General features: G+C 41.5%; 2 protein-coding genes across 2 annotated transcripts; both read left to right on the top strand.

Moving 5' to 3' along the window:
* The first annotated feature begins 384 nt into the window (after positions 1–384).
* LOC124125331 (beta-1,3-galactosyltransferase 5-like) lies at positions 385–2867 on the top strand. Its single transcript, XM_046488614.2, has one exon. It carries the CDS (start codon positions 804–806, stop codon positions 1797–1799), a length of 996 nt encoding a protein of 331 aa, XP_046344570.2. The 5' UTR covers positions 385–803; the 3' UTR covers positions 1800–2867.
* A 7355-nt stretch (positions 2868–10222) lies between these two features.
* LOC124125329 (UDP-GlcNAc:betaGal beta-1,3-N-acetylglucosaminyltransferase 7-like) lies at positions 10223–14170 on the top strand. Its single transcript, XM_048384282.1, has 3 exons — positions 10223–10503; positions 10545–10668; positions 14024–14170. Exons 1-3 carry the CDS (start codon positions 10223–10225, stop codon positions 14168–14170), a joined length of 552 nt encoding a protein of 183 aa, XP_048240239.1.
* Positions 14171–16485: the final 2315 nt, after the last annotated feature.

The raw sequence follows: 16485 nt of genomic DNA, 5'->3' as shown, positions 1-16485 counted from the left end.
AACGCTATGGTTTCAGGGAGAATTCATACAAAAGTGTAACACAATCTACCAGATGAATTTTATTTAGGTGTCTGTTTCAATTTTCCTGGTGAGTGTGCCAGGATGTATGTACATCGGAACAGTATATCATCCTGGAGCATGCGCCGACCTTTCCTGCACTGTTTAATATCCATGCAGCCCACTGCACTATTTTATGTCTGCTTTTGACGGCAATGTGAGTTTTATTAGACGCAGTCAAAGCATTGTCTGATCACAGCGTGTTGCTTGTAGAACGCCTGAATGATAGGAACACTTGAGCTGTACACAGCTGCAAAGGACAGATCAATGGGTAAAGTGATAACATGCAGTTTAATCAATATCATAACATCTTGCTAATACATGACGCTCACACCATGCAGCACCTTCAAGCTGAAACTGATCATACAGTCGCATTGGTATGGACGTAATATAAGCTGTGAATCAACGAAGACACGATGCTTTGTATCATTACGTTTGCTATATTACAGGACTACTGCTGACATTGTATGGAGTGCAAGTGTGCACGTGTGTTTGTTACGAAGTCTACGATGAACAAAAGAATGCGATTTTCTCCCAACACAAACTATAGGACGGCTAAGATGACGTGATACGACCGTGTAAGTTTCTGTATACGTGATGAGCAACATTCGAGGTTGGACACTTTAGGTGTTCCCGAGAACAGTTTCTGTCATGTTAAACATCTTTTGACGGTGAAGAAGTTTGGGGAAGAGTTTTGGTTGGCTCGGGATCGTGTCGATCACCAGAGTTGTTCATATATATTGATAATGAGCCGGTTCAAGTGGTGTGTTACTGCAACGCTCATGATGGTAAACGCTCTAATATGGATGCAGAATATTCACGTGTTGAAGCAGCATGGTGATAATCATCGCCTGAGTCATCCATGGCATCTTCCATCTGGGCGTCCAAGGACAAGGACGCCATACCCAGCCACGAACAGTATAAAATACACACTCAACAACCCAAACATATGCAGGAATACTGAGACAGTGTCGCTTTTATTTATTGTCAGTTCATCCACAACTCACGCGAAGTCTCGTCAGTATATCCGTGATACATTTGCAAATCACACGTACTTCCGATTTCATGTCATCAGACTCATTTTTATCGTAGGTAAGTCACAGAAAGAAAGCATTGAACGCGAACTGATTGCCGAAAACCGGAAGTATGGTGACGTCATACAGGGTGACTTCCTGGATTCATATCGTAATCTCACGTTGAAGGTCGTGACGGAGTTTCATTGGGTGGCGAAACATTGTCCTAATGTAACTGTTGTCGCTAAGATTGATGACGATGCCTTTGTGGACACTGTAAAATTTCTGCGATCTTATTTTCCCGTTTTCCGGACTGGCAGGAGATATATTTTGTGTAATTTTATTCCAAGGATGCTGATTGACCGTGCAGGACGATGGATAATTTCAAACAAGGAACACGTGCTCAAACACTATGACGCCTTTCCTTGGAGCTACTGTAGCGGCTATGGGGTGTTTTTCAGCGGCAATATGATTGCTCAGTTGTACAAGGCGGCCACAACGTCGCCTTTTCTATGGGTGGACGATGTCTACTTCTCGGGAGTACTCCCATCCAGACTCACCGACATCAAGTACAAACACTTGGAGAACAGATGGAACGGTCAAGTCAACAACACACAGTGTTTCTTGCGCTACAACTGTCATGATATTTTCGGAGTTGTGGACAAGGAAGATTTATACCAAATTTGGAATTACACCATAAAAACACGATATCGACAATACACCTTTTGAATTATTTACCTCTCACTGAATGAATTTGTTTTCTATTGATGCACGTTAATTAGTTAAACTAGTGTTGTGTTATTGTTTCTCAAATGGTGATTAAATATAAACACATATTGAAAAGAAGAAAAATCAAAAACCGTGGCACAGGTATTAATTGGTATGTTCATATATGACACTATATATTATTTGATTTCTGAGAATGGATCATGTCAACATTTACACAATAATAAGATACAGATCATTTGTCAAAAAGGTTATTTCAAAGGTCATTTCGGATCAAAACAATGCAATTTGTTTTTTAAATATTAACAATTTTTTAACGAGGCGATCGCGCGACTTACGGTTTTCCTACTGGTCCGGAAATGACGTACACACTTCCGAGCAGCTTTCACATTCCTAAGGAAATCTCCTGGCTGTTGTCTAGCATAAGCACGTACATAATCATAGGTTATGATCGTATAGACCGTTATTTCTCACATTGAAATAAGTTGTCTTAATTTGGAAGAACATCTTCCCTATGCTCCAACTTACTTAAAGTGAAGCAAGCAAGAAATGCACAGTTCGGCAGTAATGTATTAATTTATTAATGACTGATCACCCTATTTTCTTTGTTGTTTCAAGCAAGTCAGCAATATTCCGTCTGCATCACGGTCCTCTGTAAATAATCAAGGGCACTCAAGAGGCAGACAGCATGGTCACGAGGTTGTGCCTTCGGGGTACGGTGACATAGAGGCAGCCAAACAGTTGCAAGTTACAGAGCCTGGCCTTCTGCTTCCCATTGTTTACCGACTGACACAAACACGAGAAACAAGACACACTGGAATATATAAACAGCGGAATATAATGTACACACTGTACGAGAGTAATTCCAATCTGAACAATAAATTGGAAACTAAAAACATTATGACATTTAACAATTCACCCAATCTCATTAAAAACAGACCTTAGTTCTCGCTACCGCTAAACAAAGTACATAATCGATGATAGTAATTACCCTTCTCTTTGCAAAGGGACCGCCTCCGTGGTCTAGTGGTAGAGGGTCCGCCCGGAGAGCGGAAGGTCCGGGGTTCGATCCTCGGCCGCGTCATACCAAAAGACGTTAAAGATGGTACTTGTTGTTACCCTGTCTGGCGCTCGGCATAAAGGGGCTAAAACACGGACTTGTCGGCTCGGAGTCAATATACTGTGTCTAAGTGGGATATTTATGTTAAACTGGTATCTAATAAAATCGGCATCAGTCCGGACTAGTACAAGCAGCCACACACACACACGTGCATGCACGTCGCTCTAGAAGTGCAATCATCTCGGACGTGACGTTTAACCAAATTTCACCTCACCTCACCTTTGCAAATATCAGTTTAAGAAACCAGAACGCAAAGAGAAAGACTCTGTCAAGGTGAAATAAAAAGCCAATACTTAGTTGTTATTTAGTTGACATTCTCTTGAGCAGTGACTACTGTATCGTTTCACAATAAAATATTTGTCATTTCAAACAGTACTATTACACGTTTGTTCCCTGGCACATTGCTGTTTAAGTGCCATCAAGAAGACACCGTCTAACTGAAGAGGTCGCATTTGAACTCATGGCCCTACGTTTTTGCTATGTTTTTTTTCATATGTGTTTGGTACAGGTACCGGCAGATTGGTTCTGTAGAGAGACCTCAAAACAGGAAATGACCCGTCAAAAGGGAATGTTACAACAGTAGCAATTTCTGCACATTTCTGACATTTCGAAACACAGTTCATGGTTCACACTAAAGAGCTCGGGGGCTGGCTGGCCGTCATGTGTGTGTTTCCTCCTCCTGTCAAATGGATTGCCAGTCAATTCCAGCGTACTTAGTTCACAGATGGGTCCCCAATCTGTTTGCTTTTTTCATATGGTCAACGTTTCGTTGCTGTTCAAACTGCTGTTGAACATGACAAATGTGGTCATTTATGACACTGCCCGGACCCACGGAGCTGTGCAGCATAAAGAAGGGAACCTTCACTGATGCCAGGGACATGATGAGGTCCTTCAGTCGACTGTAAGATCTTACGCCGGTGCATATAAGTAGGTTCTAACGGAATGCCCGAACGTACAGGACTACATGTAGTTTTCGTCATGGATCATATTCAAAGGGAACAACAAACCTATGAATTGGCCAGCGTATTCCCCACACAGTTTGAATGGTGGTGGTTTGCTCTCCATGCCGTTGTCAAATACGACATTGAGTCGTCTTAAGAATGGTGATTGTCCTCAAGGTCTTTGTTACACCAAACATGTGGACATTTCTTCCGATAATAAATCTGAGTAATTTAAAAGCTTTGCCAATTTCCTAATACTTTATTAAACCTTGCAATGTGTACATGTTAATTGTGTTTGCATAGCCGTGAACAAGTTACTGCATGTTGTTTCATTTACCTAATGTGTGCCAGCTGCCGACGTTATATATGGTCGCAAGAATTATTACCAGAAGGTAGTCGCATGATACTCTGCAAAATAAGAAACGCAAAATTGGTAAAATTATAAGTACCTGACAGAGTGTTGCCGACATCCATACAAATTTAATACCAAAATGAATAGGTCATTTCGAATGGACTGGGATTGACTTGTGTGAAAAGAATGAGGTACTGCAGAAATTTGGTGAAAAGATGGAAAAATCCCCAAAACACAGCCGCGTGAGAGCCTGGCACCGAAACATACCAACATTTGCACGTGCCAGATCACTTGTTGGAATATGAAAACGCTGGGTCCTCATTTGAAATGCCATCACAATCTTGCAGCAAGTGAACAGCGAAAACATGACGGAAGTCCAATCGGCCGACTGCAAACAGGAGAATCATCTTCAGCCGCAGCTAGGTTTTTCCACGACTGTAAAAACTGTTATTAGACACAAGGGCCAACACGTATCACTACAAGAGCAAAGTACAAATTCATACGGCTACGTTACTTACGTGAAAGAACCACCGTGGCCACCTACGCCGGCCAAGTACGACATGTACAATAAAATAATATGGGATTGCGTAGAATATAAGCCCAGACAGTGAGGAACCGTTAACACTTGAATACCAGTTCGACGTCTCATTTTGACGGACCTGCGACGGCGACGGCTGCGACGTCAATGGTCAAGGTCACAGATTATGGCCACAACTGCGATGGAGATAAGTTTGGTGAAGTGACGAGTCACGTTTTATGCTTCGCCGTGCGGATGGTAGACATCGTGTTTACAGATGTCGCGGGGAACGTTATGCACGAATTGCAGACAAGGAGTGGATAGATTTGGTGATGGTAGTGTTATAATGTGGGCAGCAATCTCCTAAACTGGTAGATCAGATTTGACGGCACAACGGTACACAGATGAGTTTCGTCCTTCCTTTTATGCAACAAGTGAACGTAATTGTCCAACAAGACAACGCCCATCCCCCACGAGGCAAGACTGAAATTAGCCCTTTTCAGAAAACACTACATCTAGATACTGGCATGGCCCTCCTGGTCTCCAGATTTAAACCCAATCGAGGGATTCATGGGATGCACTTGATGCAGGCCAGCAACAACCACAGTTCCTCCGATATTTGGCACAAACACTGCAAGCAGAGTGGGTGAACATTGCCCAGGCCACAATTCGGGATCTGGCTGCTTCCATTGGACGACGATGCCAGTCAGTTTTGGATTCTAATGGTGGCCATACAAGATATTAAGAACAGATGACCTTCACCTTGAAAATCTACTGTTCTATGTGTGCCATATTGAACCAAGGTCAATGGCAATGATGTGTGCCAAACAACCGGTTACTATCTGTTGATTATAAATATGATATATAAAATATAAAAAATATAAAAATCACCTTTGCGTTTCTTGTTTTGCAGAGTATAGGTGTGTTCTCATTGACCAGCATAAGGGTGATAAACGATGGAATACTGGTTCAACTTTCCTCGCAAGCTCTCGCTGTTTCTTTTACATTTTACGTTTTCCAAAGAGGATATTGCGAAAATGTCACTTCGACACTTAGTAAAAATATGTTTAACCCCTCATGGTATCTATTAAACGGGTTGAGTACGTATATAGACCGTAAAGCTTGATAATAATCAGTCTCGTTTATTTGCCGAAACAGATTCAATTTGGTGTAAAAGGCAAACAAGCGTTGAAAGCTGTTTGAATTATATGTATGGATCCCTGCAAGTCAGTGATGACACCGGATGTTCGCGAAGGAAAAGATTCAGACAAATATTCGGATGTCATATTAAAAAAATAATATGTTCATAGTGTCAGCCACTGGTATGTCTAGTTCAGACTCCATTACTTGTTATGGGACAGGCTATAGGCACCGCCAGACCGTGGAAATACAATAACCGCGCGTCTTTTGTAAAGTAAAGTTCTCTCCTGAAGGCATGTAGATATTCCTGATGTACCAGATATATAAGTGTCACGGACATATTTAAATATATTAAATATTGCGTATACTGACAGATGCTTTGACATATTTTTGAAAAACCAAATTGCGGTGGAATGACGCTGTGCCCTGGATTGTAAAACAACAGGTGAAAAAAGGAATGTTTTTCTCTTCGTACCCTTTGTTTTCACTACCCGTATGGATTCCTTACATTGAAGTGTTTCATGGACATGGGACATCTGGTGCTTTTAGTTTATGAAACATGCCGAACATGGGTCACTTTCAACGTTTTGGTCGCTTGACACAAGGAATATCAAAATGCCATACTAATAACGATCCTTGCAGACGAGACTCCTTCAGTTGCAAGAGGTCTTAATCACGCTTTCCTTTTAATTTTAAAACTCTACATAATTAACAGTCGTGCCATTTGTTTGATATTTCTTGTTGGGATATCAGGAAACATAGACTTGAAAAACAACATGGCGGATGAAAAAACGGACGTACGGTGTCGTCATTCAAGGGAACATCATTCATACATATGAGTCCCTTACGCTTACTGAAGGTTGTGACAGGGTTTTTTTTACTGGAGAGCCATATAGTGCCTAATGCTACAGTAGTGGCCAAAATCGATGACGATGCATTTGTAGACACTGTGAATTTTTTTAAAGTATATACGTCTATAATGAAGCTGAAAAAGGAAGTATATAATATATATCCCCGTTCGACTTTATAGAGAAAAGTGAAATTAAAATCTCTGACACAAGCGTCTTGAGACATTACATGTACAGCACAGACCCCTGGCAACACTGCGGTGGGTCACTGGCGACATGATTGACGGTTCTACAAGGCATCAACAATACCCACCTTTTTTGTGGGTAGATGACGTATTTTTCTCCGGAGTTCTGCCATCCAAGTTGCAAGACAATACAATACAATGCAAAATATTCCTAATCGGTGGTTCCCCGTCGTCAGAGAACAAACAATGTCTCCTCTTAAAAGACTGCAGGTACATCGTGGTCAGGAATTATGTAAGGGTTATCGGGTACCATTTTATGAATGTCTGTTATCGTTTCGACGTGTTTTCAGTCACAGTAGACACGTTATTCTGATGTTGCCCTTGGAAACAGCAGTCGACGTAATTCACAAATAACACATCGTATTTAGTTTCCACAAAGTTATTTCATACATTGGAAATCAATACACGCAAGCTGTCTACGGCCCTAGTGACATCAATAATGATATAAAAACGCCACGAAAGCACAAAAATCACTCCACAGAACCATGGCCCTTTCCTGGTACGTTCTAGCAGTAGAGGCTGCCATCTTGTGATCATCAGTGTAACGCCATTAATTATATGCACATGAAAATCTAGTCAAAATCCTATATGTAAATCTGTAAAGAAAAGAAATCGTGTTTGTTACCATGACAAGGCCCTAACATATTTGCTAAACGGTTTTAATTGATATCGTTACACTAAATTCGAACATATTTTCCACATATGAATTACTTTTTATTATTCTGGTGCGATGCTCGGACTGAAGGTATTAAAAGAGCAAAAGCAGCAACAATGGCTCGAAAATGTTCTTTAGTTTGACAGAAATATCTTAGTGGTTGTTTTGAAAATAGATTTCATGGAGGTGTTTTGGCAATTGAATCTACATTAGATGCATGTGTAGTATATGATACTGTCTTTGTTTATCCCCGGTCTGGCGTCAACAGCAGTATGTCGGGCGTCAATAGTATAGGGTAACACGTTTTATATGTTTTGGTTTACAGATGTTTAAGGAGACTTGGGTACAAATAAAAATAAATGTGTAGCTCAAAATATTATTTATTTCACATATTTAAAATTTTATATTTAATATTGAATTTTATGTTAAATTCGATGAACGTGCTGGATGTTCAGTAGATTTATTTATAGGAACATGTATTTACGTCAGCGAAGCCTTTGTTGTCTACATAAAGGAAATACAAAATAAGCATCCAAATTAAAGCAACAATTATATAACTGAAGAAATACGTTGTATTAAATGCATATTTTGTTATTTTTCTAACCGGTAACCGGTAAAGATAGAATGATTGGGCAGTTAAATCCTAAGGAAGGAGAGAATATAGGAAATCACCAGGTAGAATTATAGTCGTTATCGAATATGCCTTCATTATCGAAACATTGTTTAGCCTACTACTCTTTTCATTCTATGCATGTTTTATACACTGCTACTTTAAATTACAAGTCCCAAACTAAAAAGGATGAGTGGTGTCGCCTGTAGGGAGGAGAACCGTTGAGCATGTGTTGCCAGGAGTGTAGATCAAGAGTCACCTTTGGAACGAGGAGATCAGTGAAGCTATGAGAGCGTGTGGATTCAGGGTCACAACATCATCAACAACAACAACTAACAGTTAACAGTTACATTACCATCTCATCCTACCGGTTGAACAAAAACCTCTTTTGATCAAAGTCACTTGCCTATAAAGCTAGCACATGTGTTTGGGTTATGAACAGGACCAATACCCTAGAAACCCAAACTAGCCAAGCAAGTTGAACACCTTCCCCATCCATCTACTCTCCGCCACCGACGCTGCTGAACGGACAAATAAACTCAACATATCAGGTTCCATTGCGAGTTTCACAACATAAGCACTGCAGCAGCTGCAGGTTATATTGCAGTTTCACTATGTAAGCACTGCAGCAAGTTACATTGCGAGTTTCACTACATAAGCACTACAGCAAGTTACATTGCAAATTTTCACTGCACAAGCACTGTAGCAGGTCTCTTGGCGAGTTTCACTACATAAGCACTGCAGCAAGTTCCATTACGAGTTTCACAACATAAGCACTGCAGCAGGTTATATTGCAATTTCACTATGTAAGCACTGCAGCAAGTTACATTGCAAATTTTCACTACACAAGCACTGTAGCAGGTCTCTTGGCGAGTTTCACTACATACGCACTGCAGAAAATTCCATTACGAGTTTCACTACATGAGCACTGCTGCAAGTTACATTACGAGTTTCACTAAATATACACAGCAGTAGGTAGCATTACGGGTTTCTACAACATTAACATTACGAGTTTGACTACATAAATTATGCATCAACTTACATCACAAGTTTCACTACATAAAAACAACTGCCGCAGATTATGTCACGAGCAGATCCCATAACAACACAAATGTAACATACTGTGTATTAACGCTGATGTCGGACGAACCTATCATGCTTCACGTGATGCGTGTATCTAAAAGTCAGTCTTCTTTTACAATTGTTGAAACTTTAAACCAACAGGTATCTTAGTTAACTTTTCATCAGTAAAATCAATGTCCAATGCAGTCAAGTGACTGGGTGCTCAAAACACGCCAGAACACGATTCGGAATATTACACAGATTAGCCTTCACACTTACTCGTGCTGCAGATACCAGGATGTGTTTTGTGCAACGCCAGCTGGGATGATGATGTTTAATAGAATACACAAAAGTACACACCACCCTGCTGGTCATTATTAAAATTAACGGGGACACCTTTTATTCCGGATAATTTTCTTCTAAGAAACTATATTGATTCTGATTAGCCTCGGATATATAACAAGAGCACATCCGACTATAAGGACATAACAAATCCCTAATGCGATATATTCACATTTATCAGACTAACAGAAGCATTTCGACATGACGCACTTCACTAAAGTGTTACTTCTCATCGTTGTTTGCATCGCTTTGGGTATGTTTATAGCCGATATGAGCATACTTCTCAAAAACAACAAACAACAAAACATGGATCTCAACATTTGTCATGGCAGGCAATCCAGGAGGGTCAACTTTACCCGGACTAAGACAGTTTACCCAACTTATCTCGGTAGAAGGTTTATCTTGAACAATCCAAATCTTTGTGGGCATACCGATGAAGTCTTTCTTCTGTTTCTTGTCCACTCATCTACAGATCATTTCCAACATCGTCACAATATCCGATCTACTTTCGCTAACCAATCCTACTTCACTCGTGAAGCTGTACGGGTTGTCTTTCTTGTGGGAAGAAATGAGGAGGAGGACATTGAAAAGAAAATGGCGATTGAGAACCGGATGTATGGAGATGTCGTACAAGGGAATTACCTGGACTCCTATCGGAACCTTACATTGAAGGTTGTTTCTGGCTTGTGTTGGATAACTCAGTTCTGTTTCAACGTGAGGGTTGTTGCTAAAATTGATGATGATACATTCGTGGACACAGTTAAAGTGTTAAAAGTCCTCATACCGTTTCTTCAAGAGCATCGAGATGTACTGCTGTGTTCTCAGTCAGGAAGTGCATTGATACTAAGAGAGGGGAATGGAGTGTGCCTAAATATGTATTAAGGTATTACAAAAAGTACCAGTGGTCTCGCTGTAGTGGTTTTGGTGTTTTTATGAGAGGTGACATGATTGGACGGTTGTACAAGGCAGCAACATTCTCACCATTCCTGTGGGTGGATGATGTCTACTTTTCAGGAGTTCTGCCATCGCGCCTCCATTTGGTACAACATAGAGGTATTTCTAGCGGCACTTACTCAAGCAAAACGAACCAGACCTGTTTTCTTCGAGAAAACTGTACTTACTTATTTGGCGTTGTTGATAATAGTATCATACCTACACTATGGACCAATACGATACAGAGACATCATAAATATTACTCCCTATAAATTGTCTTTGGATTCAAGCCGTCCCTTATCCGAGCTGAGTCTAAAAATACCTACGATATAAACTTTTTAAATCAGAATGTACAGTTATAATAAAGTCTGCAAATAAAGCACTTGCATGTGTTCAAAAACCTAGACTCATTTAAGGAAGTAAAGTAAGTAATGACAATCAATTGAAATCTGGAGGTGTGTGTGTGTGTGTGTGTGTGTGTGTGTGTGTGTGTGTGTGTGTGTGTGTGTGTGTGTGTGTGTGTGTGTGTGTGTGTGTGTGTGTGTGTGTGTGTGTGTGTGTGTTTAACATGAATACCCCGCTCAGACATAGCATTCTATGGATGTTGTGCTGCTGGAGGTGAGCACTGACGACTCATGTCCGATGAGCACAAGCGTTGTCGTCCTAACAGACAGATAGTCGACCCACACGCCTTGCAAATGAGGCATTAAAGGGTGTCAGTATTCTGTCTCGACAGTACTGCCCAGTGGACCTTCCCTTCCCGAAAGTTCATTTCGACGTCGCTAGATCATTATCATTTTGCATTTGTTAGTACCTGTTCCATAGTCTGCTAATCACAGACTGTGAAACATTGAATGTATTGGCCACTGCACGCTGACTTCTGCCAGTTTCCAGCATGTCAATAGCCCGAAGACGCCCCGCGCGTTGCAGACGCCACATCGCTAGTACATACACAAATAATACATGAAAATCAAGTAAATCACAACTGTATTATAAGCAGAATCAATAAGATTGTCAGAAATAAAGGTCCACAGATATTAATCGACCGTTTGTGAAAGTGTCCAAATAAGGAATGACACTCTACGCACGTGTACTTAAGGCGCTTGCAAACTTTTAGATGTGTCTTGGTGTTACAGACAAACGTACTTACTTAGGATGTTTGTCGACAACACTTGTCTTTGTTCTAATACTTCGTATTAACAATTTTATTTCATGATCCCAGACTTGTTAAAAAACTTTATTACGAGTTGAATTAACCATGATTTGATTTTGGCAGGGGAGAAAGCATCATGGTTATGTTCTTTCAAGGAGGAAATATAGTGCAAGTCAGTGTTTCCATTTCCTATCAAAATGTACATACAGTAAGCTTTTACAGAGTGTCTGTTTGGACGATCTCATTCACCAGGTATTGTTGCTTCCCTCTAGTTGAGGGGATATGACACCTGAAACATCTGTCCTCTTTTGCGTGATCAAAATTACTTCTATACTAATATTAGGACAACTAGAATTATGTCATACAAAACCAAAACCAAAAAATCTCTTCATAACTGACAAAACAGATTAGTTATAAGTTTCTCAACCCGATGACCTTCTGAAGACTATGTATGCTGTGATGACAGGATGCCCGGATATTCTGCATTAGGACAAGGTGATATGACTGGGAAGTTTGGAAGAAGCAGATAGGAAACGTGTTAACAAAGTCTCCAGAAGGATGTGTAAATTCCGCACAGATCTCACACATACTTTAAGCATTGCTGATAAGATGGTGGTCATTGCCTGCAGCATCCCTTCATCACTGCTTAATTCAGGATCGGATCGAATCGATTCAAAGCAAACTATATTTACAAGTGCTCGTAATGTATGTGCAGTGATAGCAACATCAAATTATTATTTTTCACGAAAGCGTCAAAACTCATTAACCCGTTTCTCGTTATAAGAAATCTCCGCTGAAAGAAACCTTTATACGATTCCAACCATATACTCTTCAAAAAAAGGAAACGCAATACAGATATTTTTGGCCATAAAAGCAACATTAGCGGACAAAAATATCAGTGCAAAATGAAGAGTTTAATGTGTTATAGTGTCAGTGACATGCAAACCATTAGTCGGGAAACACGTACGATTCAGAAAAACTCACCCAGTTCATTAACAAAAGGGCCTTGGAGGTGCACGCACTAAAATGCAGGTTTTTTTATTGCCTGGCAACTGCGTCAATCTAACAACTTGCCAAGATGCCAAAGAAACAACGTCAGAGGCCGCTTGCAGGTAGGGGAATCCCGATCAGCTGTAGCCAGGGCTTTCAATGTAGCGCCTCGCACCATCACAAGGCCATGGGATTGGTTTCAACAGCATGGGTCAACACGTGATCGGCCAAGGTCGAGACGACCACAAGTAACCATTTAAGAGCAGAAGGTCAACGAGCAAGACGTCCTGTTCCACGCGTCATATTGAGTTGACAAAATGGTCAACAACGACCTCATTGGTGTCGTCAACACAGGGTATGGCCTAAACTGCAATGGAGAGATGTCTGGTCCAGCGATGAACCAAACGTTTTCTTCCGTCGAGCGGATGGAAGAGCACGGGTCTACAGAAACTGCGTACGGGACGTGGACAGGTTTGATGGGGGTAGTGTCATGATGTGGGCAGCTATCTCTCATCATAGCAGGACAGGTTTGGTTCATATCAACGCCAATCTTACGGCTCAACGATACATCAACGAAATTTTCCTACCACACGTCCCCCAAGAGATGACTACAATCACCAAGTGTTCTCTACACAATGTTTTGGCTAAATACCTTGTATGGTTCCTCGTATAAATGTATTTTCCTGCCTCACACAAATCTGGCTTTGCGTTTCTTTTTTTAAAGAGTATATCAGAAGCATGTGCTAACCAATCACTATCAAATACAAATTTAAAACATCCCCACTGCATTATCTGAACACGTGATGATTCTGCTGCAGAAAAAAAGGAAAATGCTTATAGAAGATGTTAAACTAGACCAAAGCATAATCCATTTAGGTCTTTTCTATAGGAAATATTATTAAACTGAAGATCAAAAGAAAGTTGACACAGAGTTTGATGAACTTTAAAATGAAAGCAATGACACTAAGAATGTTGATGCAATTGATTATGTGTATTCAATTCAATTGTCGTCAATCATGCAAAATATCAATAATTGCAAATGCATATACAGTCAGCTGAACACCAATCGCGGTCAGTGTATATGAATGGGGGGTACCAAAAGTCAGTTTTCACAAAGTTCCTGACATAGGATGTGGCCAATAAGGGGGTGGAAACATCAGTGGACACTTAGGTGGCATTGGGGCGACGCCACGATATCGCGTATGACCTCCCCTGTGAAGGATGCATGCCTCAATGCGCCGTCTGTTTGACGATTGCCGGAATGTTGTTGGGCACGTTGACGGCACGTTGAGCAGGATCCCCCTTGGTTGTCGCTGCAGAAATGGCACCGCTACTCGTCTCAGGACTTCGTTAACGTACCGTTGTGCATTGAGGTTGCCATGGATAACAACGAGCGGTGTCTTCTGGTCGTCACAGATTCCGCCCCACACCATGAGACCGCGACCTCAATGGGGATGGACAACTAATATTCAGCCAGGAGCCATTCTTTCCCCCCTACGGCGAGAAATACGGACCCTCCCGTTTGCATGGAATAGCTTGAACCTACTCTCATCGGTGAACAAGTCACGTTGCCATTCGCGTCGCTGCCAACGTCGTACACTTCGAACCCACAATATTCTGTCTTGGCGATGTTGTGAACCCTACACCATCCCACGTAGCGGTCTGTATGCCCTAATGCCGACAGCACGCTGTCGTCTTCTTACTTTGTGATGGCTGTCACGGTGATCCAACCTCGTTGCTACCCATTCCGTGGCTGTCAGGAACCGGTTGCGTAGATGCAAGGTTCGCAGATATCTATCTTCTAAGGGCGTGGTTACACGTAATCTGCCTATCCTGTCAGTGGTGTGGCCAGTCCTGTTGTTCCGTTAGATCAGTTTGCTGATCGTCTGACGTGAGCAACCGAGTGTTGTGGTAATATGTCCCCACCATGGCCATACCAATGTCCCTCTCTCTCTCTCTCTGGTCTGCATTTAAACGTGACATTTGTTCGGTGTGTTTTTTGTTCATGTGATCATGTGTGACACTTTAGGTCGAAATGTTTATAGGAGCCTGCACGGATGCTCCACGCAGCACCGAAAAGCCTGTTTACGGTATCTTTTGTCGCAGCACGTGCATCGACGGCTGCATGGTCATGGTTCTTTGGAAGCAAGTGTGCTGCGTTTGGGACAATTGTTTGCATCATGTTTCAAACATTTGACCGAATGTGTTTTTTGGTTATTCAAAACTTTCCAATGTAAACTTTCTTTTGATCTTCAGTTTAACTTGACACGCCTACAAAGTCAGAAGCCAATCAACGGAGAGTATGATCAAAACAAAGTTCATAGGACTTGTCAATCGAAACAAGAGACGAGGAGAGCTGCAACAGTCAGACTGTAACGAACCGAACGAACAAAAATGTGCCGGGAGAAGGCGGCTGTTTCAAATGACATGGTCAGTTACCGCCAGATTCAAACATTAGTTCATAAGACATATATTCAAATAATATCATATTAAGATGAGAAAGGTTTCTTAAGAAGTACCCTAGATTGTCAGTCACAAGGAGAGCGCATCGTAATTATAATACATTCACGATAAAACGTGACGGGAGAGATTTCCGAAGTTGTTCTTGAATTCGTGGCGATTATAAGTGTAAGTCATCACTGACCAATTAGTTAACCATTGAAAGGTGATTGAAAAGTTGTGTCAGCAGATACCGTAGTACTGACAGACAGACAGGCAGACAGACAGACAGACGATCACACCACGAGTTCATGGCTTGTCTATTCTGCGTCATATAAAGATTCGACCACAAGTTTTTGTTATTGCCGTGGTGTGAAATTTACCTTCAGTGGTGAGTAAAATAGTAGAAGCAGCCTGTCATATTTTGAACGATCCAGCTCTTTACTTTTGTGTTACTATTTGTACATTGTGCTGTAATAAATTTTTTGGTCTTGATATTTAAACAACTATAATATACTGAACCGGAAAAGAAACGTCACCCCAAGTAACATTGCATGAAAAGTTGTCATTTAAATATCTGGGTAATTTTTGTCAAAGTTTCTAAAATCTAACATTACCTTGTCCGGAAAAGTGAAATCTGATGATAAAAAAACCAAAGCAGATGACAATAAAACCGATGGCCCAAACGCATCACGGCAACGGCCATGGTAAGCCGATGCACGTGAGTTCCGTGCAAATTGACCTTTTCTTGACCTATAAAATGCACCCAGATCGGATGACATTACATTACGGATATACAGGCTCCAGCAACGGTACCAGACCACCAGACCCGTGAAGATTCCGGGATAGAATAGGTCTTCAGCAACCCATGCTTGCCGTAAAAGGTGACTATGCTTGTCGTAAAAGGCGACTAACGGGATCGGGTGGTCAGGCTCGCTGACTTGGTTGATGCTTGTCATCGATCCCAATTGCTTGGATCGATGCTCATGATATTAATCACTGGATTGTCTGGTCCAGACTCGATTATTTACAGACCGCCGTCATATAGGAATATTGCTGAGTGCGGCGTTTAACAACAAACCAAACCAAACCAAAACCAGACGACCAACACTACAGATGACCGACCACGTAGTGGAAGACCAAGGATCACCACCCGACGTAAGGATCGTCAGATTGTGCGACAGCATCTTCAAGATCGCTTTGTTACTGCTGTGGAAACTGCTCGACTGACCATAGGGACACACCAGCGACACATTAGTGCGGACAGCGTGCGTCGACGATTGACGAGCAAACACCTCCACTGTCGCAGGTCACACCGAGGACCCATTCTGACACCACGTCA

The sequence above is a fragment of the Haliotis rufescens genome, unplaced genomic scaffold, assembly GCF_023055435.1.
Source record: "Haliotis rufescens isolate VD_foot unplaced genomic scaffold, xgHalRufe1.0.p SCAF_5, whole genome shotgun sequence".
Taxonomy (NCBI): domain Eukaryota; kingdom Metazoa; phylum Mollusca; class Gastropoda; order Lepetellida; family Haliotidae; genus Haliotis; species Haliotis rufescens.
This window is presented reverse-complemented; position numbering and strand designations above follow the sequence as displayed.

Excerpts from the sequence above, each read along its gene's own strand:
- LOC124125331 (XM_046488614.2), top strand. The coding sequence starts at position 804 with ATGAGCCGGTTCAAGTGGTGTGTTACTGCAACGCTCATGATGGTAAAC.
- LOC124125329 (XM_048384282.1), top strand. The coding sequence starts at position 10,223 with ATGGCGATTGAGAACCGGATGTATGGAGATGTCGTACAAGGGAATTAC. Across the intron at positions 10,504-10,544 it reads AATGGAGTGTGCCTAAATAT|TGGTTTTGGTGTTTTTATGA; the intron begins GTATTAAGGTAT and ends GTCTCGCTGTAG. Across the intron at positions 10,669-14,023 it reads TGCCATCGCGCCTCCATTTG|AAATGGCACCGCTACTCGTC; the intron begins GTACAACATAGA and ends TTGTCGCTGCAG.